Here is a 24,107-nt window from a genome sequence, read left to right on the forward strand (position 1 = left end):
AACATGACTTTTGAATGTTGCTTTTCTTCTTCCTTTATTTCAATGTGTACTGAACTTCTTAACCTAATGGCAATTGTGTTATGCACCCTATTACAAATTATGTAATAAACGAATAGGCAATAAAGTTCTCTTAGAGTATCTTCTTTTCCATGCTATGAGAAAGATAAGTCTTCCACACAGGGATTTTCAGTGCTCAAGCCTGCCCTTGTGGGAACACCATACAGCCCTTTGCTAGGTGTAACTACTCTCCTGACTGTGGCTGGGGTCTGCTTGTTGTTTTGTCTGTGCATCCGGCACCCAGAAGTGCACACTTTGTTCGCCCTTTTTTTCTTTGATCTTCTGCAGAGACTAGACTCAATCTGTCCCGACATTTTCTCAACAGTGGCCCTTATCAATGCAATCCTGAGGCCTGAAAATACAAGTGAGATTCCAGATAAGCTGAACACCAGGCCTTAAAATCAGTCCAGAAATTCTTGTCTCAAGTTTGGATGTCTCAAGATAGCAGACTACGAGAAATAAGAGATACTTCTGAATATTTTTGTTTATACTTTTACCCACGTTTTAAACCAGTAACCCATAAAAAGCAGATAGTTTCTTGCAACAGAGTTCTCAAACTTTCCAATAGTAAACCAACAGCCTTTTCAATGAGATAGATCTCAAACAGAATGCTAATAGGTAGCAGTAGTACTGATAACCATCTTTTGCCCGTTTTTAGCCTTCACTATGAAGTAACTGCTACTCAAGCTTCCACACTGCTGTTAGTCAGCATAGGATGTTCAAGTTTTGCAAAGGCAGGCTTTGTAAGTAAACATTAAGATCAACTTTTGCTCCAAAAAGTAGCTGTATTTTTGAGGCTTTGCAGAGAATAACCCATCTGTATTTCCTGCCAATATGATAAACCAGCAGCAAAAGCAACACAAATGCTAAGATATTGCTAAACCTCAGAGCAACACCGAAACATAAACAAAGTGCTTGCTTTGGTCTTTGTGGGGTAATAGGGCACAGACCCCAGTGCCCTATGGTAAAAGATCCCATGCTTAGGACAGGAATAGCTCAGATTGTACATAACCACATATGATCCTGGAAGCTAAGTCCTGCCACTTGTATGGGAGACCACTTGGAAATCTCAAGTATGGGAGGCAAAAATTGAGAAATCACAGTCAAACACTTACTGAACCGTGAATCAAAGTCATCAATAGAGCTAAGCCATCCCACTTTGCCGAGCTGTCTCTGCAGAATGAGTAGGCAGAGAAGAGCAAAGAACACCACAGCACTACGAACTGATCATTACACAGCTAAAGAGATGCCACATATCACCAGCAGATATATTCACGAAGAAAAGGATAACATTATCCCAAATTTCGTACTGTCTTCATGTTCAGCCTCTAAATATCTCTTCTCAGTCTTGCTTCTAAGTTCAGTCTAGGATGCTGAATGCTCCATGGAGAGAACAGAGCATACGGATGCTTGGTACTCAACACACAATGTTCTCATCACAATCACAATGTTTGTAACACTAAATATGCAGTTGTATGCCTGCTGCTAAGACCTACCACTGTGAAGAAAATGTTCCACTGGAATAAAGTATTATAACTATAATGGTTTTTATAATATCATTAGCCCCTCTCAACTTCAGTATCTTCACTGCATCTGGGATACTGGCTGTGTTCTTTGCCTCCCCTGCTTTTTCAAACAGTGAAATAAGAGCAGGACACTGCCAGGAAAGTCTCAAAGATCCCTCTTTCCATAGCTAATGTGGTATTGCCAGCACTATTCCAATCCTGTAAGACCCTGTGATATATACCTAGCATCTGTTTTCACCACAATTTTACATACCCTATGAAGAAAATTTGCAATCCAAGTTTGCCCACATAAAACAAGATGGAAGCACTACGCCACTGGGCTAGAATTTAACCCCAGAAAAAACACAGCAACTGGCCAAAAGAAAAAGAGAGTGATGGGGGAAAAAAAGCAGAAGAGAAGTGAAAAATGAACAGGTGAGGAGTGGCCAGAGGGCTTGTGTACCAGGAAGAAGAAAAAAGTGATAAAAAAAATATATGGTGTTATTTCTAGAATAGTGATTTAATTTTTATATATAAAGTGTTTGATGGCAAATCCTCAATCTCAGATGATGAATACATTTTCATAGTGTAGAATAAAACTCCTCCGCTAGCACTACCACCACATTTATCATAAAACAAATGGATTGACTGTATAATCTCACCAGTGCAGTCTCATGTGACTGTGGCTGCTTAAAATTAATGATCTCCAAAGCAAGTGTCTTTTTCACTTTGGCTAGGTCTGCCTCTCTTGCTGCTTGCAGTAAAGAGTGTCCTTTGAATTCATCTGTCGGAGGAAAAAGATGCATTCAATATTCAGGAACATGTCACATTTATAAATGTTATTGGAAAAAGGTAGCTATACGCAATTAAGAGGAAATAAGAGTATTTCTGTATATCTTCAGATAGTGGCTAACTTGGGACACAGAACATGAAACATGGTTTACTGAAACCAAATGGATATTCTATAGCTTTTCTCCCTCTTATCCTCCACTCACTTGATATTAAATGCGTATGTGACCTCTACATTACCTATGTATGTGTTCAAGTGAGCACAATACTATTACATGCTCTTCAGGAAAAAAGCACTACAGCTGCTTTTCAAAAACCTTATTTTATTTACAACTACAAATAATTTAAGGTAAAGCCTGAACATATAATTCAAAAACAAAATATTAAACTATTGGTCTTAAAGAAAGCTAACCAGCTAAGCATTTGAAGCCAGTCTGCTACAAAGATGAAACAGGTTTTGATAGCAGCTGTATCTTTGCAAGAACGGTGATGTAATTTTGTTATTTTCAGTGTCACATCTTGTTCAGTTCAGCAACTAGTTTGTTCTAGTTTCAGCTAATTTTGAATTTGAAAAAGGACTAAAAGTGTTTCTCTTAAAATGTACTAACGAAAGGTAGGTTACCAAGAATGACATCTGAACCTGGGAGCTAGAAAAAAACCAAACTTGTCAAACTCAGTAAAAATACCAGTATTTTTCTTTCATAAAGCAAGCTTGAAATGCTAAGCTCGTTAAGAGGGCTTTCTTCTCCCACTCTTGTTTTAACATCTGGTGCATTCGTGGATTTAGAAATAAAAATAAATATAGTAACTTTTAAGTTTTCCAACAGAACTCGTATTTCTTTGTAAACAAAGCATTACACAAAGCACAAATATGAATAAATCTTGAAATAACAAATAAATGTAGTATTATTCCTAAAGAGTAAAACCAAAGAACTCAAAAATATACCGAACATGTTATTTTGGATATGCAAATACAGGATGTTCCATCAAGATACTGTCAAATTTGGCATAATGCTCATATTTGTGTACACCATTTCAGTGGATATTAATGGACATGAATCTTTCCCCCTTCCCTTCCAAGAACTATAAATACAGAAATAATATGCTTCTCTTATAATACTTCTCTGGAGAAGTGAAGGTTCTGGGGAGACTTTATTGCAACCTTCCAGTACTTAAAGGGGCTTATAAGAAGGACAGGGACAGACTTCTTAGCAGGGCCTGTAGCGAGAGGACAGGGCGTAATGGTTTTAAACTAAAAGAGGGTAGATTTAGACCAGATCTGTGGAAGAAATTTTTTACAATGAGAGTGGTGAAACACTGGCACAGGTTGCCCAGAGCAGTGGTAGATGCCCCAGCCCTGGAAACATTCAAGGTCAGCTTGGGCAGGGCTCTGAGCAACCCGTTTTAGTTGAAGATGTCCCTGCTCATTGCAGGGGGGTTGGACTAGATGGCCTTAAAAGGTCCCTTCCCACCCAAAGATTCTGTGATTCTAAAACAAAGTTTAAGTAGATTTTTTTTTGCTTGCTAATTTAAACAAATGGTAAACTAACCTGCCTAAAGGCCAGAAGCATCTCCTAAGTCAGCCCAGAATAGAGAGTAGAGAAGTAGCTAAAAGATATTAATGCCCTCCTCTTTTCTCCTAGAGCAAAGTTTTCTGCTGCACATGACCTCACCACCTTCGCATGCAAAGCATAGTCATAGACAACATCCTGACTAGCTGTGATTGAAAGTGGTGCAGGATCACATTCTCAGTGTGTTGGGGGGACTTCTGCTGTATTGGAAAGGTGACAGACAAAACCAAAAGCTTACTTATAATCGAGTTCAGAATCTACTTCTCAAGAAGTTTTCTGTAACTTCATAATACTTTGTTTCCATACTTGTCTCATTTAATTATCTTTTCCAGTTTATAAGAATGAGAAAACAAATTCCCAAAAGAGGGCAGACAAATTCAAATGAGCGTTGAAACATTGTTTTGTAAACAGCATAAGGGTTGCAAGGACTCCAAAAGGTGGTGGGAATTTCCACCTCCAAGTTCGCACACTGAAGCTACTTAGATTCTGGAAGTTCCTCTAAGTATGATACGCAGCCTCCCATATGACTTAACTGGACCTTAAGCATAAAGAAAACCCCACAGTCACTGATTCAGCAGTGCCTTAAACTTTTTATATCTACAAAACCCAGACAATATCACAAATGGTGTATTAGAGGTATCTGCATACTTCAAAGTGAGAGGCACAACTGCAGTTACTCTGCTGCTTTGCATCTACTTGTAAAGTATAAGGAAACTGGCTTGAAAGCACCCCTTTACACCCACCGAGAACTGTTTCCAGTCTGGAAACACTTACAGGTCAGTCTCTCCCTTAGCTCAGGCGTTGGAGCCATATCGACCGCGCTCTTGCCATGGCAGTTGACTAACGTGGGATCCGCACCGTGACTCAGCAGGAGGGAGCAGACCTCTACGCGGTTCTTGGAGGCAGCCTCGTGCAAGGGGGTAAATTGCCAGAGGTCCATAGCATTCACACAGGCGCCATGCTAGCACAGCAAAGAAAGCCTTGTGTTAGTAAGAAATCTTCAACAACTAAAAGCTTACAGATTTCCATTTTGTTATAAAAATTGGTTCCAGTCTTTCATATATGAACACATACACAGAAAATATTATAAAAATACCTGTATATACAAAAATACTATTGAACACCCCCCTCCACCTCCCCCCCCCCCCAAAAAAAGGAATTTCTGTATGAGCTAGTTTTTCAGTAGAACAGATTGGGGGGGGGGGCCGGGAATCAAATAAATGAAACTCTACTATCTGTCCAAAGAGGTTAGGTGAGGAAAAAACCCACATATACTGTACCACAGAATGGCCTAAAGTTACAGGCTTCTGAAATGACATATAGGATGTTTGGAACCTGTTACTACAAGAAAAAAAAAAAACAACTTCCTTTTCAACTCTGGTATAAACAGTTCATATCTCACCTAACACATGTAAATCTACAGTAATTACTTTCCATCCTTCTGCTTACCTTAAGCAGCAGCTCTGTAACCTCATAGTGTCCATATGAACATGCATTATGAAGAGGCACAAGACCACTGTATGGATGAAAGCAAATGACAAATTTATTTAAGCAGCATTTTTACAGAAGGAGGAACAATCTTCTCTCTACTGAGAGATGAACAGAAATCAAATTAAACCTAAAATAGGTAAATATTCAAATATTTAAAAATTAAGATTCACAAAGTAACGGAAAATTCTAACCTTCCCAAACAACATTTTACTTAAGAGTGCCATTAAACTGTGTGGGGTTTTTTTTGGTGCTAACAGGTCACAGGGTTTTAATCTACGACTAAGATTAGCATTAATTGGCTTTGAAATTATCTTTCTTGAAGCTATTAAGGAGGGTGGAAATCCCATTCCACACTGAATTTGCTCAGGAGAAGTCAGTGTTCTGCTTCTGCCTAAATATGAACTCTTGTTTATTTAAAATGCTATGTGACAGGCAAAACTCCCCAGATAACGCTAATGTAACTTCTGGGTATATTATGAAGATGTACACATATCCATAGAAGGCAGACTGAAATTGCTGCTCCAGACTGTGGAATGACCTGATTTTACTTCATTTTTTAGAGTACAACCTATTTAACTGTGCAAGATACTTCTAAGAGAGTACCTGTAATTTTTGTACAGCTATATTACTGGAGGCCATACTTAAAAATGACAATAGCAAAGTAAAAAACAGGGATCTAGTCATAAGTACAAGACGTAATAAAAAAGTCATGCATGAAAGGGAGATGAAAAGACCATTATTACAGTGGACAAAATGAGTTTAATTCAAGCCAAGCAAGACAGGCTAGTTATAATATACTATGGCTAGTATATTATCATCAACAAGTCAGGATGATAATATACTGAAAATAATAATTAACCCTTCACCATTTATGAAAAATACAGGGGATGTTTCCCAGAATTGCAAAATCAACTCAAAGAGCACTGGGGCAACAAGTACTGGGTAAACTTAATTTTAGGGTAGATACTCTCAGAAGCAGCACTGCACTTGCCACAGGAGAGGGAAATTTGTTTTGGGGAAATTTTTCAAACTGTTATTTTCTATCCTTACTTCACTTAATTACAACTTATGGGTGTATGTGTGAGACAGAGAGAGAGAATCCAGTCCACAGAGCACTCAAACAACCTGCCCTCTTCCAAAATGACAGTCATCTGAGAGGAATGAGGCCTTCAAGGTCTCAGCAAAGGCAATCACTGCAGCAATCCACCTGGCCACTTCTGCACCATACCGCATACCCTCCCCTTTTCCAGCACATTGTGACTTTGTGCATAATAGGAGTAAGGCAAAGAAAAGACCAGTGGAAAAAGAGCTGCTTCCTTGGCTGTGATCCTATTCGGGAGTAAGAAGAAGTGACAACCATTTTGAAGATGCATCACACTTCCTCAGGAGTCTTTCTGAAATGACCCCATTGAAGAGAATCTAACAGGTCTATAAAATCAGTGTAACCTAATTTAGCTTCATAAATGATAAGTGACATTTATTTATAGCCTTTTTACTTATAAATTATGTATAAATAAAAAACAGCAAGAAAAAACAAAAGGCCATACTGACTATAAATATGTGATGCTGCCGAAAAAAGAGGGAGCTTACTGGGCTGTCAGTTTTAAGTACGTATTTCACTTAAAAAACAATTAAAACAAAGTAAGTGTATTGTTTTTCTTTTCCTTCTTCCCCCCATCCCCTTGATCAACTTCAAATTAATTATTTTTCACACTTTTCATACTTTCCAAGAAGATCATTCAAACCTCATTAAAGCATTTCAGAAAGGTGTGAAATGCCTAAAACTTGCTTAACAACACTGGATCTACCTGAATAAGTATTACATGCTACTTTACTGTTGGGTTTGACTTACATAATGGGTCATCATGCATCACACAACAAATCTGATCCAAAAAAAACCATTAAGGGTAAATGTACAGACAAAAGCACTAAAATTAGTCAATCTTGAAGAGTTTAAGTATGTGTGGGACTGGTTTTGGAAAGAAAAAGAAAAAAAGAAAAAAGCTCAGATCTTAATGTAAAATGTCTTTTAACACTGGGCTGGACTTAGCAAAAAATGAAGATAGAGGAAGCGACTCAAGTTTGGGGATGGAGACAGAACATACACTCATTAATATCTTACCTCTATGGACTCTGAACACAAAAGGCATGCCTTTAACCAGGGGCCTAATTTCTACAACGTTAGGACTAAGCCTTCCTATCAGACCACCACGAGAATAGTCACCTTAGAGTTCAGAAGCATATGTCTGAGAACAACGTACAACATGTATTGTTCTACATTTTTGATTGCTGTGCACTTTTTCTTGGTGTCTTATCATCCTTACTGCAAAAATAGAATGGTTTAGCTTCTACTATATCGTGATTTTTGCTGGCAACATCAATCAAGATAGGTTTCCACTAGGAGATCACTAGTTGTGAGCGCATGAGTGTTACTGACGTTACTTGGAATTACTTCCATATATATGCAACAAGATAGTGAGACCACAGAGGAGTTTTTCAATGCATGTTTTTTTACTAAGCCCATGTACCTTCACCCCATCGCCTTCTGTAAAATATTGCTAGAAGACCATGATTTAACAGTGTAGTCCATGCATGGAAGCAAAGAATAAGGTTTGGAAAAAAAATTCAAAGGTGCAATAGAAGGCTTAAAACAAGTGAAATCACAGTTATTCTGTTATTGAAGCTCTAACAAAAGTTTATTTATGATGACCCACACTCAGATTTTGGAAACAAATGTTGCATTCTCAGCCAACTATTTGAGACTATGCTGCAACATCAAACAGAAATAATTCCTCATCTTGATTAATATAAAACCACTGCTGCAAACAGATAATAAGAAGTCACTTCATTTTACATACCCTTTATCCTTCGCGTGAACATCTGCACCATGCTGAAGCAGAAGTTGGACTATTCGAACTCTGTTGTAGCCTGCTGCTAGGTGTAGAGGAGTGGACTGCAAAGTAAAACAAAACAAGAATGGGAGCCACATAGATTTGGTCCTGCACTTCCTGCCATATCTCTTATGCATTGGATCAAAATAAATTACAGTTCCCTTCTGAGATTAGCCAAATTAACAAATACACAGCACATGCATGCCCCTCCTGTTGTCAAACCAAATAAATGTTCCTTAAGGTGAGGAAGAATACAAATATTTCCTAAGGCAGTAACAAGCTCATCATTTAAAGCCAATTTAAATAATGGTCCAACTTTATTTTGTTTGGGTTTTGGGATTCTTTTTGGTTTTTTGGTTCAGGTTTGGTGCTTTTGGATTTTTTTTTTGTTTGTTTGTTTGTTTGGGTTGGTGGTTTTTTTTTGGTTGGTTGGTTTTTGTTGTTGTTTTGCAAATGCTAGAATTTAATTAACTTTTCAAATGTTAGAATTATTTTTTTTTAAATTCATAAGCAAATTGATGCAGTTCACACTGCATATTCACCGGTTACAAAATTGCTTGTATGTATGCTTGTTGCAACAAGTGCACAAAAGGCAGACAGTAGAACAAGGAATAATGCATTTATCTCATATCAGGAATGTTTGTCTTCAGGTCCGCACCAAATAAGTAGTCATACATGTTCTGTACTGTGCTGTGCTAAGACATGCAGAGCAAACTGTACGCAGTTTGCAGTTCCTTGCAAAACACACATCTTCAGCAGTAATGCACACAGGGTAGTAATACCACCTTTCTCCATAGCTAATTCGTAAGAATTTTAACTGAAAGCTTTTGAAGTTGACAACAGTAATTCTCCTCAAAGTTTATTTTACAAGCTTTTTATTATGTAACAAGTTTTGTGTGCTGTCTCAGTCTGAAGGAACTGATTTCTTACACAAATGGGTGATGTTGTTTCCTCCTTCCCAAGGCTGAGAAGCAGACAATTTTAAAGGGATCTTTGTTGCAATTCATTTTGTGGCATGCAACCAAACAACACAGTTTTATTACAGTAAAACCCCATACATAAACCAGCTTAAACACACAGGAACACTTACATATCTCATAGTAATAAGCCAAGTACAGATTTACTGTCAGCATCTTTTAAGATCATTATACAGTATTACAGATGAGACATTACATTCTCGCTATTATAAAGATTTAAAAAAACAGAATCAAGACAAATGGTCTCATCTGTGGTAAATAGCAGCAGGTGCTACCATCCATAAATTTGCACTGAATTAACAATTTGGACTGATCCAGAAGGTATCATATTCTTTTCATATCTGCCTCTATCATAAAATAGCAGGCTTCTGCATATCACAAACACTAATGAAAATGTGGATAAAGATTATGCTGCTGTTGATATTAACAGAATACTTCAGTACTGTTTATTCTGACAATTGCCTTGGTTTGGTTACTAGATCCTGTTTTATCAACTGAATGAATAACTCAGAAAACCTGAAAGGAATTTGAAATGGACTGCAGAAAAGCCAGTCTACTGAAAGGTCTAAACTCCAGAAGAAGGTGAAGCAAACACTAAGTCTTTGAAGCACTGCAGGATATTTTAAACTCACAATTAAACTACATCCACTCTTTTCTGCATGCTACTTCTAAAACAATGATAGCAGACTTCCAAGATAATGCTTTACTCATATTATGCATTATTAATAGGGATGCTCTCAATAAAGATACATCAACCCTGGAGTTTTGTTCACTACTTAAAGTTAAAACTATTATGACTCAGGCTGGGACTTTGCATTTTGTATATCTAGCTTTATTAGACCTGCATTTGCCAAACAACTTCACTAGAGAAGAAATCCAAAACATTTCAAGCTTATAGTTGCAAGACAAGTGATGCGAGTGAAGCAAAATAGTGTCATCCCAAATCTTCAGACAACTGATATCCCTGCCTTTCAGAAAGGTGAGTTACTACCTTCTCCTCGAGCAAGACCACACAGACACCACAGTCCCACGAATGCCATGAATGAACACAGAATACCATGTCTTCCCCAACGCAGAGGAATTAGTTATTTATCTGCAGCCAGGCGCCTGATGTTTGGCGTGCTTGCCTTCCGATCCACAGCAGCTTCAGCGAAGCCGTGTGCCGTGCTGCGGCTGCTTCTCCAAGGAGGAGCTACCTGATGCTCCCTACACCCGTTGCCCAGATCTCTGCCAGCCTGCATGCTCCCACTCTGCAGCTGCCAACCACACGACGTGGAGGACCAGGCACTGCCGGAGACGCAGGCAGTTAGAGGGCCAGAGGGACCACTTGGCTGAGGGGCAAGGACAACTGAACACACGCAACGGGCGTGCAGAAGCAGCGAGCCTGGAGGATCCACGATCCCTGTATCCAGGCCTGGTGTGTCAGAACCCACAAGCCAGTGTTGCCAGTGGCACTTTAGGTTGGCTAAAAGGCTCTTATACATATGCTTCAGGAAGGAGGAAGCAGGAAGGCCCTACCGCAATGACTTTTTAAGGAGTTATTTTCCTTTCTCATGAGAAAGGGCATTCATTAATATTAGAGATTTAACAGTTAAAAATACTAATCTGGCATTACAAGCTTGTATGCTAATTACAGAAACTAAGTACCTAGAACATGTCATGCTACACAAAATACTCATTATGTGGGATTATTAGGCCTCAAAAAAAAAAAAAAATCAACTGAATGATGGTAGTAATGAGACTGATGTTTAAAATTAACATGCTGTTTATATAGCACTAGAAAGGTCGAAACTAACTATCACAAACAGCAGTACTGTATACTGCACCTGCAAGGCATATCAAACTAATCACTTAGTATTAAGGGAAGAGATTTAATCGAGCTATCAATTAACCCCTCCTCCCAAGTCTTGCAATACCTGGCAAGAGACTAACAAGAATCCCTAGAGGGCACTTACCTTCCAAGACTCACATTCACAGTTACGAAGCCAATCACACTGTCTTAGTTACTAGTGTAATTAAAAAGAGTACAACTCCATTTTTATTAAGTAAAGTAGACCCTCATGGAAGATGCTTACATTATTTTAAAGTTTTATGGCAGCTGTAATTGAGTCAAAGCAGCTACTATGCATTTCAAGGAAGATCACTGTACACAAGACGGCAATCACTGTCAACCTGTACACCTACAATTTATACTACAGCAGGTATTTTTGCCTGCAGTCTTTTTGAAAATGTGTTGCCTGGGTGTCCTTGTTTTGGGCTGGAATAGAGTTAATTTTCTTCCTAATAGCTGGTATAGTGCTGTGTTTTGGATTTAGTATGAGAATGATGTTGATAACACACTGATGCTTTAGTTGTTGCTGAGCAGTTGTGGTGCTTATGCTCCGTCAGGGACGTTTCAGCTCCCCATGCTCTGCCAGTGAGGGGGTGCACAAGAAGCTGGGAGGGGGCACAGCCAGGACAGCTGATCCAGGCTGGCCAAGATGATGTTCCCTACCATATAACTTCATGCTCAGTACATAAACTGAGCTTTAAACTGAGGGATCTTATGTACGGATCTTATATCATGCATTATCTGCATGATCAGTAACAGCTGCAGGAACTGTTTTAAGAACTAATAAAGCCTGTTCTTGCTTTCTGCTACCAAAATCTCTGTATCATGCTATATGATAACAATCGTAACCAATGTGTTTCATTCTCAAGTTGTCATCCCAGACACTATAAAAATCAACAAATAACAATCTTATCATATATATGATGTCCAATCATACATCTAATTTACAATACTATACAGTGATTTAGAATTGTCATAATTTAATTTCATCTTCTACAGGAAGGGCATTCTCACAATAGAGAGGCAACACCCTGATTCTGAGAGCCAGCTCTGGCCTTGACATATTTTGGCTGCTCTCATGTGCAGATGGTCCTCACGTGGATATGCACCAGTAAGGGTGGCTCTTACATAGAGACACAAACAAGTATAACTTGGCAGAAAATACCTAAGGACACTTGTATGTGAAATAAAAAAGGGAGAGGAAAGGAGGGATTTTAAAATGTTTCATGCAGACTTTAAGATATGTGACTTTTTTACCTTGTTTCTAATTATCTTCAGGTTTGGTAGGTTTGGAAATTGCAGCAAACTCCCATCTAGCTTTTGTCAAACAAAACCTTTATTCTAATCAGACCCTACTGCCTGTAGAAAGCAGTAGCAATAAAAATAATATCTTAAACTTCTGTAGTTTGTCTTACAAGCTCCCTTCAAAACAGTGTTTCACCTCCTCTAAATTAGGGGAAGAGCAGAGAGGGACCTTTGTTTCACAGTTTTGCATAAAACATACTGTTTTGAAAGATGTCTTGACTCCTGGCAAGATGACTATTTGAATCCGGCATACTAAGGAAAAGCCTCTGAGCAGACAAACAACTCTTCACTGGGTTAGAATTTATGATAGAATCTGTCTTTCCAATTGCAAAAGTCTGTGTCTGCTTGATGCTGCTCTCTTACAGACTTCTCTAAAATGAACTGCATCAATCATGAGCATACATGAGGAAGACATTCCAGATGTGAGTGGGATACCTCCTGTCACCACTTTATCATTCTGATTAATGAGGTAAGAAAACAAGTTGCAACAACATCACAATCTTGAAGAGACATTCCTGAACTTTTCCACTGTGGAAATGATCAGGTTTTTCCTTTGCTGCTCAGATACCAACTTGTATTGCAATTCTAAGCAGTGTGGCCATCTTACACTTTCATTTTTAGACTCAGTTGTAAGCTTGCTTGGGAAAATATCTCTCTGACATTTGTTAGTATGGTGCCAAGACTGGACATGCCATCACATACAAAAAATTTCCTTCTAGAAACACGTATTTCAAGTAACTCAGAATAATTTTATATTCATGCTACAATGCTCTTGCACACTAGGTGCTACAGAAATAAAGGTCCCTAACCTCAGCTAGAGAATCATGCTCTTAATGAGCAGGAAAGGAGCTGTGCTTCTGTTCATCAGCCACATGGCTTGTCAACTTCAGCCACCCAAACTGTGCAACTTCCTTCGTCATTTTATAAGCAGTACCAAGTTATTTAATTTCATGGTCAACAATTATGCTTTAGGGACAAACTTATAGATGCTGCTCCAAGAAAACAAGTTATGTCAGACTGCTGACTGTAGGTGAGCTAGCTGCAACAAGTTTATACTCTAGAAATAAGCACAGGGATGAAGAGCTTAAACTACTCTTCTTATGTAAAACTACAACAACAACAACAACAAAAACAACATAAAAAACAATTCCTAAGGACAAGGATTACAAAATGCGTAAGGAAGGCATTTCTCACTCCACTGTGTTTCCAGTGGTAATTTAACTGCTTCATCTTCAGAACACAGCCAGTAATACTTAATTGGATTGTTGAACAGACAGACTTAGTACAGTAAAATTCAGAAAAACATCACATCACAAGTTTCACATAGTGCTTTCTAACAGCTAATGACAGGGAAAATGAACTGAACGTCTCACCAATTCAGAATCAGCAAGTCACAACAGCACCTTAATTTAGAGCTCTGGTATATCAGATGAGCTCTTTGGAAAAAAAAAAATCCACTGTTTTGAGCTGTAAACCAGTGAAGACAAAACCAGCTTGATTTCACACTAGTGCTAGGGCAGAGCATTATCAGGCAAGAATGAGGACTACATGTAGAGTAAGACAGAAACGTTTGCATTCCTTTTTATTCTGCCACTTGGCAGGAGGAGAACAAAGTCTCTATTAAAAAGAAATTCTTCCTTGCAACTGAATACCTTTCAGAAATGTATTCAGGTATGGTACCACCTGGGTTGTACTACAAAGCCCAGAGCAGGTCAGATATCAGGAATGGCATACCTCCTAGAATTATTCAGAAACATGTACCAGCTACAAAGCATTGCTTTGTGGATCACAGATTCAAGAAACATTGCTCTATGTATGCAACTGTGCAGAAACCACAGCTGGAATGTTATTTGCAAATTAGTGTTGGACACTTCCAGACCAGGAAGTTGTTGATAAACTGGAGGAACATATAAGAACATGTAGGAAAGGTGAAATGGAAAGAATTAATAAAATGGCTGGAGAGTTAAAAAGCACAGGAAGAGCAGAATAAAAATACTGCAAATACACAGACAGAATAAACCCTCATTTGGAAAAGGTTTACTTTGATGACAGATCAGGACTAATCTTCTTTTAATTTCCAGTGAGTATTCAAATCTGTTCCTTCTCAGAGGGCTGTAACATCCAAACTACTGCCTACTAAATATTTCTGTAGTAGATCTGACCTTTGAGAGACAATAGAAGCTTCTGCCTGTATCTCTGAGCCTGAAGACTGTGACAAGACTTAGCATCAGCTCTATACATTAACATGGTGACCCTGTTGTACTGCAAGTTGGGCTCAGTGTTGACAAATAAGGGGCAGGAGATTCACGAGAGAAGAGCTTTTTCAATCACATACATGCCTGGGGTAGAGAAGGACAGAAAAGATGACAAGCATCATCTTGCACAGGGGTAGACAAAGAAATAACCGGAGTTCCTCTGGCTCTTAGAGGTTGAAAGAAAGAAGAACGGGAAATGAGTGCTTTACTTTTCTGCTCAGGAACTCCTCCTGCTAGCATAGAAATAGTGTCACCACAGAGAATGTAGTTAAGTGGAGGCAAACAAAGTATGCCCAAAAGCAGAAGAGGGTAAAGGGCAAAGACACCTTTCCTGACAGGAGAGAAAACATGCAAGTACTGCAGGACCATACAACAAAAGGAAGTTTCATCTGCAGAGGCAGGCTTAAGATGGATGTTTGAAGATGACCATGTAAAAGTGTTATTAAATCCCAAAAGAAAAACCTGGTTTCCCTGTCGAGCAGGTTTCTCCAGAAAATGACACTTGACTTTCAAAATTATGGAGATTATTATCTTTGACACCAGGAAGGGAAATCCTTAATCCATGTAGATAGTTCTGAAAGCTATTCTCTTAGCAGTAGCTATATAAAAAAGAAAGTACTCAAATTGATTACTTCAGAGAAAAAGAAACAAAGTCAAACCTGAAAGAGCATCGTTGCTCTTGAAAAAGGGCTAAAAGAAAGTTCAGAAGAAAAAGAGATACTGTGTGACAGAAGGCAGCAGCCATGTTTGAAATGAACTTTAAAGGCAAGGATCAATCTGATCCACAAGAAAAAAGCAGGTGTGGCAAAGGGATAAAAGGGATCTCAGCTCCCCAAAAATTAATTAGAAAGCTTAGTTCCCTAACAACTCCATATTAAGTTGTTGCTGTTACTTTCAGAGACTAACCTCGAAGACTGCGAGGGAAATGGTAAAGGGCTGGGAGAAACACTTAAACATTTAAATGGGAACACCACCTCGACCTCTGATCTTAGGATTTCACAAACAGCAGGTCCCATAAATGGGGCACTAGTGATCCTCGACGTCTTCCTAAACAAGAATTAAAATGCAACATGTCCTCCTCCCACCCCTGAAACTCTTCTGTATTTGCATGTATCTTAACTTACCACCCATTTGGTAAAATAGTTTCACAGAAGATGTGTCAGAAAAGCTGAGCAACATCCCTCACAACCTGTGGCATTCTCAGAAAACTGTTTCTTACAAGAATCTCTTCCCTTTCTCCATGCAAATGATACAGGTTTGGCTGAGGATAGAACCGCAATATGAAAAAGAAATTCTGGAGCTTCTACCATGAAGCAGCATTTGCAGTTTTCCCAGATTCAGAAGCACAGAATAGATCTCTGGCAGCACTCAATGACATGGGGAGATGGACTTTGAGATGGATTATCAGCGAAGCAGCGAATTATACAGTTTCTTTGGTGATAGATGCTGGCAGCTGAGGGAGTAGTGGCTTGCTGAGCTATGTAAAGATGAAGTGACAGTAAAGACCCACTCTCTCCTCTCCTAAGGGAATGCTGCTAATAGAAGACATATACACTACATAGGAATTACTTACAGTATAATTGTGTCCAGGATGGCCATTTTTGTTGCTTCTTTTCATCACCTAGAATCTGTCAGAAATGCAAGTCAAAAATAGACAAATCTGAGGTGAGCCACTGAGGCGTGACTGGCTCTTGATGAGGCAAAGGCAAGAAGAAGAAACTGCTCCTGCAATGGTATTAACTAAAGTCATCAGAGGGTATTCAAACCTCTAGTACTCCAAGGAACATCTGGCAACACCTGCCAGCTAGAGAACAAACTCATCAGGGTGGATGGACTGAGCACACAGGTATGCAGAATTGTCTCATGTCAACAGCTGGAACTTTTATTTGTTAAGTCACACGCTGGAACCTGTGATTCAAGTTTAGAGCACAGGGAATAACAGATGCTACTGCTGCTGGCCTGAGCAATGGGGCACAGATAGCCAAGTTTCTGCAGAGTTTTTGAAAGCGTCTTAGTTCCAGCCAGCACGGTCTACAGGCCGAGTCTCAACACATCAATCTTGTCAAATTGCAAGCTGCAAATGCTTGTCGTACCAGGAAAGTAGGATGAGACAACTTTCTCCCCTCTTCCAGCACAAATACATACATTTTTAACTTTCCTGTCAGCCAGTGGCAGAAGTTATAGAATCCTGTTCTTTACTTATTCGCTCAGGCTGCTGTTCCCTCTTTTTAATGAAATATTTTGGTGTTGCTCTGGCAGTACAAACAGGAGTTAATAAGAGGCTCCTCTCCAAACAGCCGTGCCAGATGACTGGGGAAGTACCACACACAACATTAAAACAATCTGAAGAGGATGCACACCAGAAAACCAGTTCTTTGCTGCTTCAGTCTCTTTCCATTTGCTATCAAAGTCTTTTTCCTACTACAGTCTACTAACAATCTTTTATTCCCTTATTTTTTAATATCTCTCATTGTTTTTACCACTTTTCACACTCCATCTTTATAACTTTGCTTCTCCTCCTTCCTCTTCCAGCTAGAAACTTCCCAGGCTTTAGTTCATAAGATTTTCACATTATTGAGAAGAATGTGAAATTTGACTGTTCCCTCTGTTAAACCGACATTCAAATCAGCACTTCACTCATTTTATTGAGAGTGAGGTCAGAATGAACTCTGTTAAGAACAACACTTGGAAATCGATTGCATTTCAGGTCCAGTGCTCAGTGTGAAATAAATATGCCTTATATTTTGGAATGAAACGAAAACACAAAATCTAAAACAATTCACAAAATTAAACATACAAAATGCTTCTTTAGCATTATAGTGATAATTTGCAAATTTTAGAATTTAATTCCTTTGTAACCCAGTCATGTAGACTTCACTGTTCCTTTGAAGGAGAGCCTTGCAAAATACAGGAAAAGAGACAGAATTTATCTTGTACTTCCTTTTAGTATGTTTCAAAACTGAAAAAGTCATGGTTATTAGAATATGAATATTCTAAAGAATTTCATCTGTAAGAAGTCTCTTTTATAAGTAGAAGTATATTACTTAGAAAAGACTAATCAAATCACCTCAATTTTCTTGTTCATCAATGACACATCCATCATCAATTACAATGCCTTATATTTTGTCATTTTCCTCTCCTTTTATTGTTCATCGGCTGCCTGCTCAGTCAACTTACACAACAGTTTTAGAAATGGTTCTGTAAATACACCTCTCCTTGCACGTAAGTATTTGTAGTTCTTTTTGTTTAGAATTAAACTGCTTACTCTCAATTACCCACACAACCTATGAAGTCAATGATGGGCTTGTATTAGCAAGTGATAACCGATGTGCTGAGAGAAATCAGAGAGGCAGCAAGGGTAGAAAACAGAAGGGCTTTGGGTGACCTAAATTACTGCCATATAGCCTGGGCAACTATCACACTGAAACATGCCACAGAGGTGAAATGTTTGGATGCTATCAGGGATTGTTTTACAGAGGAATAGGGAGGCCACAGGAGTAAATGCAACTACTGAGCTGGTACCAAGTAACAAGTGACACCTGGTGCAAAACATTGCAGTAGAAGGTGCTCTTGAACAGTGACTATAACATACTTAAGATTCAACTTATCTACAGGGGAAATGCTTGCTAAAAAAAAAAAATCCAGCATGACCACAGTAACCTTCAAAAAGAGGAGCTAAGAAAAAAGTTTTTTATCAATAAGCTAAAAGTGGTAGCTATGAGAACTAAGTCCTTACCATAAGACAGCATGAAGACTACCAATGGAGACAATACTGGAAATACCATGCTAACTTATACCTCCTGTTAGGAAAGGCTTGATAAATTGAAAGAAGCCAGTGTGACTAACAGCAAACTAAAAGATATTACTAGAATTAAGACGGCATCATTCAAAAAGTTGAATTTACAAGGTGAAGAAAATCACCAGGATTGTAAACTCCAGCAGATTAAAGGTAAAAATACAATTAACAGAGGCAAAAATATTTTAAGCAGTGACTAGTGAAAGGAATTCAAGCCAGCATTAAACCCTTCATTCCAATCCACCAGGAGCACAAAATTCATCAGACAGTCCAGTGGGGCAAGGTGATGCTAGGGCAAGAAATAGAGCTCTTGCAGGTGAGAAGTCATTGTGGAAGAACTACAGGAACTCTTTGCATGGTATACATCTTGGAAGAAACAGGTAATTCTCACCCCAGGACCCTAGCACAAGAGCATGTGTGTATTTGGGAGCATGGTGAAACTTGGCAAAGGATCTGTCTGAAACTAAATTAAGCATAAAAGACGTAAAGATACACATAATCACAATGAACATCAACAAATTGCCAGGATGGGATTCATTCACACAAGAGAGTGCTGGAGAATGAAACAGGTGAATTACTAGTGGTATGTGACCTCTACTTAAGATTATCTTGGTACATGAAGATCCAAAAGTTGCAAACCAATCATTAAAACATGTTTTGGGGAACTACAGGCCTGTAATCTTGCTGTCTGTACCAGGAAAAATATAACATAACAACAGCTAGAATTAGTGGGCACCTGGATAAATATGATCTACTTGGGAAGAGCCAAATATTGCCAAGGGAAGTTCCACCTTTAAAGCTCTTGGAGTTTTTGGAAGCAGTCAACGAGCACGTGCATAAGGGTCATCCAACTGACCCAGTCTATGCAGACACTCAACAGGTTTTAAATTAATCCTCACCAACAGTTTCTAAGGAAGATGATGTTATGTCCTGAGACAGATGCATGATAGCATGCAGAGATAGGAAACCGAGGGTACAACTAAATGATATGTCTGACAACTGAGGGAGGCCACAAAGTACTCTAATACCACATTCATAAGTGAAAAGCAACAAGAAAGCAGAGTGGTCTACTTCTCAGTACTTCTCATGCTTACGTGCAGGGATTTTGAGAGGGAAGTGACACCAAGGATAGAAGTGGCATCTACAGCATTCGCTACAGCCAATCATATACAGAAATCAAAAGCATACAGTCCATGGACTGAGTGCCACATTTCAACTTAACATAACCTCAGCAAGCTCTGTGAAAGAAAAGACTCCACTCTCGAAATCACAGTAGAAGAAACATCATCAGTACTCAACTTCTGGATGCTCTGTGAGCTGATAGAGCCAAATCCAGACCACAGCGTTTAGTTAATTTCCATAAAATATTAAATGGCAGGTCTGCCCAAATCTGCCAGTTTGACTTAAGATTTCTTGAGAGTAGATGGATAATGCAAGAAGCTATCCCTTGTGTGAAGCTAATCATCAAGGGGAAACAGTTCAGGTATAAAAAAACCCCACACCTTTAATACATTTGAAGTTTTCCTGAGGAGCACATCGATTAAGACCTAACAAATCATATTTCCTGATTTTTAGCGAACAATAGAGAGAATGACTACAGAGTAAACAGTTTCTTTTCAGTCCTTCAAGAGCGCAATTTCTATTTGTGACCTTGATAGACTACACTTTGAATAGTTTCTAAAGAAAATTAAAAGAGATGAAGGGGTACTCACCGAAACCTTTTGGGGAAAATATTTAAGATCTCATAACAGATACTTAGATCAGGTAGATCACTTTTACATTTTATTCAGAAGATATCATCTTGGGCTATAGAGGGTCTTAAGTTACACCAGGGATAGAAATTAAGCTGAGTCATCTATACTGTACAAAGTCAGGGGTTGGGTGTGTGTTCTTGTGTTATCCACTGACCATGTGTTGTGGTTTAACCTGGCAGGTAGCTAGAACAACCACACAGCCGTTCGCCCCCCTCCCTCCTGCCTGCAACAGGATGAGGGAGAGAATCAGGGGTGGGGAGGGAAGGTAGAACTTGTGGGTTAAAATAAAGACAGTTTAATAGGACCAGGGGAAAAAAAAATGTTAAAACAATATACAAAAAACGTGATGCACAGCACCATTGCTCACCACCCACTGACCGATACCCAGTTAGTTCCTGAGCTTGTCACCTCCCCAGCCAATTCCCCCAGTTTATATATTGAGCATGACATCATATGGTATGGAATATCCCTTTGGCCAGTTTGGGTCAGCTGTCCTGGCTGTGTCCCCACCCAGCTTCCTGCACATCCCCCACCAGCCAGCACGAGAAGCTGATCAGTCCTTGCCTGCTTAGCAACAACTAAAAACATCAGTACATTATCAACATTATTTTCATCCCAAATCCAAAACACAGCACTGTACCAGTCACCAAGAGAAAAATTAACTCTATTCCAGCCGAAAGCAGGCACCATGCTTGGTTGATGAAGTAAGATGGGATCACAGCGTAATATAGAACGTAACTTGCCACTATTTCTGACATACATGAATCCTGGGAACTATCTTTTTAAACAAACACAATCGTGTTTTAAAGGCAAAATACAGTTGTGGCCATTTTTAAATGTTCTTTCTACGTGTGTACTGCATTGGGTACTTCATCCCCATGCACATCACAAACATGATGGCATTTGCTTTTTTACTTTTTTGTAATGCTGGAAATGTCACCTTTTTTTCCACAATGCTCCATTACCTAAATCCAGGAAGGACCCTTAATTTTGAGCACAGACTTTGATTTAAAATACTTAATTACAGACAAATATAGCTATAACTTAACAGCATACAAAAATGTCTGCATCTGATGTACAGTACTTATTTTCACCACTGAGGCACATATTGGCTGAGGGAAGAGTTGCTTAGAAGGACTTTAGTCCATCATCTGCCCTCCATCAGTCCTAATTACAGTGTTCACAGGGATAGGCTCTATGGTTGTGAAGCCCTCCATCCAAATCAAAGTTGGGAGTATGGATCATACAAATACAATACTGTGGGGCACCAAGGTATCACAAAATAACCGAGGTTGGAAGCGAGCTCTGGAGGCCGACTCATAATCCAACCCCCAGCTGCCCTTTTTCATGCAGTTTATTCAGGTACCGTGAATGAGTTCATATCCGAGGTGGGATAAGAACATGTATGTTGCTATGGAGCAGCTGGCATTTGATGACATCTTCTCCCATGACTGTATACATGCTTATACCCAGTATGGGTCACTGGTGAGGCTGCAGAAGCAGCACAAATAATTGTAGCGCTTGCAGAACGCAGCAGTCATTGACCATAGTAAAGAAGGATCTTAAATCCCACATTTTTAAAACAATAAGCTTTCAGAGTAACATTTTTGTTTTAAACAAAAATCGATGTGCTCTCCATCCTCCCTCAATCCCCAGAAAATTAGCTTGCAGAAAGAGGGAAGTGTTGGCTCCTGTCTTCCCCTAGGCAGGCACACTACCTAGCTATACCTTTGAGATATGCACACATATACACACACACACGTAAATACACACAGTTAGGTATATATAAAAGTGTATATGAATATATATGTGAGTAAATATAGGCATATATATATAAACCTATATACTTTAAAGTTAACACACTCACACCTCTAGACATACCTTGGATACATATGCATTTCATGAAACACATCCAAGATCAGTGTCAAAGACTACAGTGTTTAGAAGCCATGAGTCAAGGCCAACTTTACGCTAGCAAATGTTAGCTAACGGAGTACACTGTTAGCGCTTTTTTCGATAACTGCAGTTCCAAAACACTGTAATCACACATCAGGAAACCTCTGGCTAATCTTTGCAGGACCACAAATGAAGACCCAAAAATCTGCACAGGTTTTATAGTACTTCTTCAAAACCACTCTGACATTTTATGCTAGTAAGCAGCAAGTGAGCAGATTCAGCAAGGGCTTGTCTATCCAGTTGTTCTGGAATAACTGTTTTGGATTTAATCCATGGGGAGCTGTCTTTTTTCCCCAAAATAAAATGACATTTTCTAGTTAAACAATTTCTGAATTTTAAAAACATTTTTATTTTATTAGACTAATCAAGGAGAAAGCACTTGTTCTGAATCAAGAAAATGCACAGTCAACTGTTAATTTGGTTTCAATATATGACTCCTTTGCTCCTCTCCTCTACACAAGTTATTTTTTGTTGCAGATGAGCCTTGAGACTAGTGACTTTTGATATATCTACAAACACCACAAACAAACAACGTATACCAGCAGAAAAAGCTTATAAAAATCTTGGGGAAGATAGATGTAGATTATGACACTAAATAATATATTACATGTGACAAAAAAATATACACGTAAAGAATATACACAGAGATTCAGACATACCCTTGGGTATGACAAAAATGCCTCGCATCAGGTATCTGCTCACAAGTCTTTTGCTCAAATATGCAGCTTTTGTCAGTAGAAAAGCATGTATTTTCACAACATTTAAACACCACTTTTTATTAAATGTGAGATAATTGCTTCCAAAAGACATTTCATACTCATCTGACTATAATCTGTACGCCATAAATTTATAGAACAGACCTATAAGTTTATGTGGTATTAGTTTTCATTTTTATTACTGTAGCAAAGAAAAATGCACACGATTGTAAAGGTTTATAGTGTCACTAGCATACAAACTGTTAACAAATATTGCAATGCATGGCATTCTTCTTCAACCCCCAGCTTCTAGAGCCAAAACGATTACAAGAGAATCTCAACCACTGCTGTAGGTTTAATAACTGCTCAAGTCTGTAGGCTTAATAACTGTAAAGAAAAAGCTTGTGAAAACGTGGATCGATTGCTCCATACAGACTCAGAAATTGGAAGGCATACCAATTTTGTTTCAAACTGCAGGATTTTTCATGAAAATGGTTGAGAACAACCAGAATGCTGGAACAGGGGCTGGCAAATCCACTTAGCAGCAAATTAGAGAGACTCCCTCATAAAAGGAGACATTACTCACCTGATCTTGTTAGAATTAAATTTCTTTTTATCAGCCCTTTGTTTACAGGCTGACCAAGGCTGATCTCTCAATAGAGAGAAAGCAGCAGAGGAAGCAAGAGAAGGAATCTGCAACCCCATCCAACAGAACATTGCTTGATATCAAAGATGTCCCACAGCAGGAGCTGAGGGGCAGTTCCTCCTCTCCGTAAAACATGGACACGCAAGATCTTGTGCAGGAGTTGCTTCAGGCCAAGAATGCTGGTACTCAGCACCGCGTTGCAGACCTTCTCGGAGTTGGATTTCTTGTGTCTGTTACCCTGTACCCATGAACCTGGATGATGCCATGCACACGAAAAATGAATGTCTGTCTGGCAGCCAGGAAGAAACAGCCTCAACCCCAAGAGGCAAGTATGTTTCCTATGACTCACAGAGTTTAATGCAAAGGCCTGCTACTGGTATTCTGGGTCCAGTGTTGTCTACATCTGATTTGGAAAGGCGTAACAACAAAGGTGTTGGAAAGGCATAATGCCAAGTACTAAGAACTGGTACTGTGAGCAGTAAGGACTGAAAACTGGGAATAAACAAAGAAAAGGGCACTAGGAGCCAGAAGACAATAGTGAAATAAAATTAAATAGGACTGCATGCACGCTAGAAATAGTCTTTTAAT

At 39.0% G+C, this 24,107-nt stretch overlaps 1 protein-coding gene across 2 annotated transcripts in view; it reads right to left on the reverse strand.

Annotated features, from left to right (window-relative positions):
- Window positions 1-24,107, reverse strand: part of TNKS (tankyrase) — a gene marked incomplete at both ends in the record, with an annotated part of 135,473 nt that overhangs the window by 34,958 nt on the left and 76,408 nt on the right. For both annotated transcript variants that reach the window (XM_081999713.1, XM_081999712.1), the window contains 4 exons: window positions 2,225-2,346; window positions 4,697-4,883; window positions 5,372-5,438; window positions 8,272-8,366. In XM_081999713.1, coding sequence (XP_081855839.1) covers window positions 2,225-2,346; window positions 4,697-4,883; window positions 5,372-5,438; window positions 8,272-8,366 — 471 coding nt within the window. The remainder of the gene's footprint in view (window positions 1-2,224; window positions 2,347-4,696; window positions 4,884-5,371; window positions 5,439-8,271; window positions 8,367-24,107) is intronic.

This window comes from Phaethon aethereus (assembly GCF_964289735.1).
Source record: "Phaethon aethereus genome assembly, chromosome: 4".
Taxonomy (NCBI): Eukaryota; Metazoa; Chordata; class Aves; order Phaethontiformes; family Phaethontidae; genus Phaethon; species Phaethon aethereus.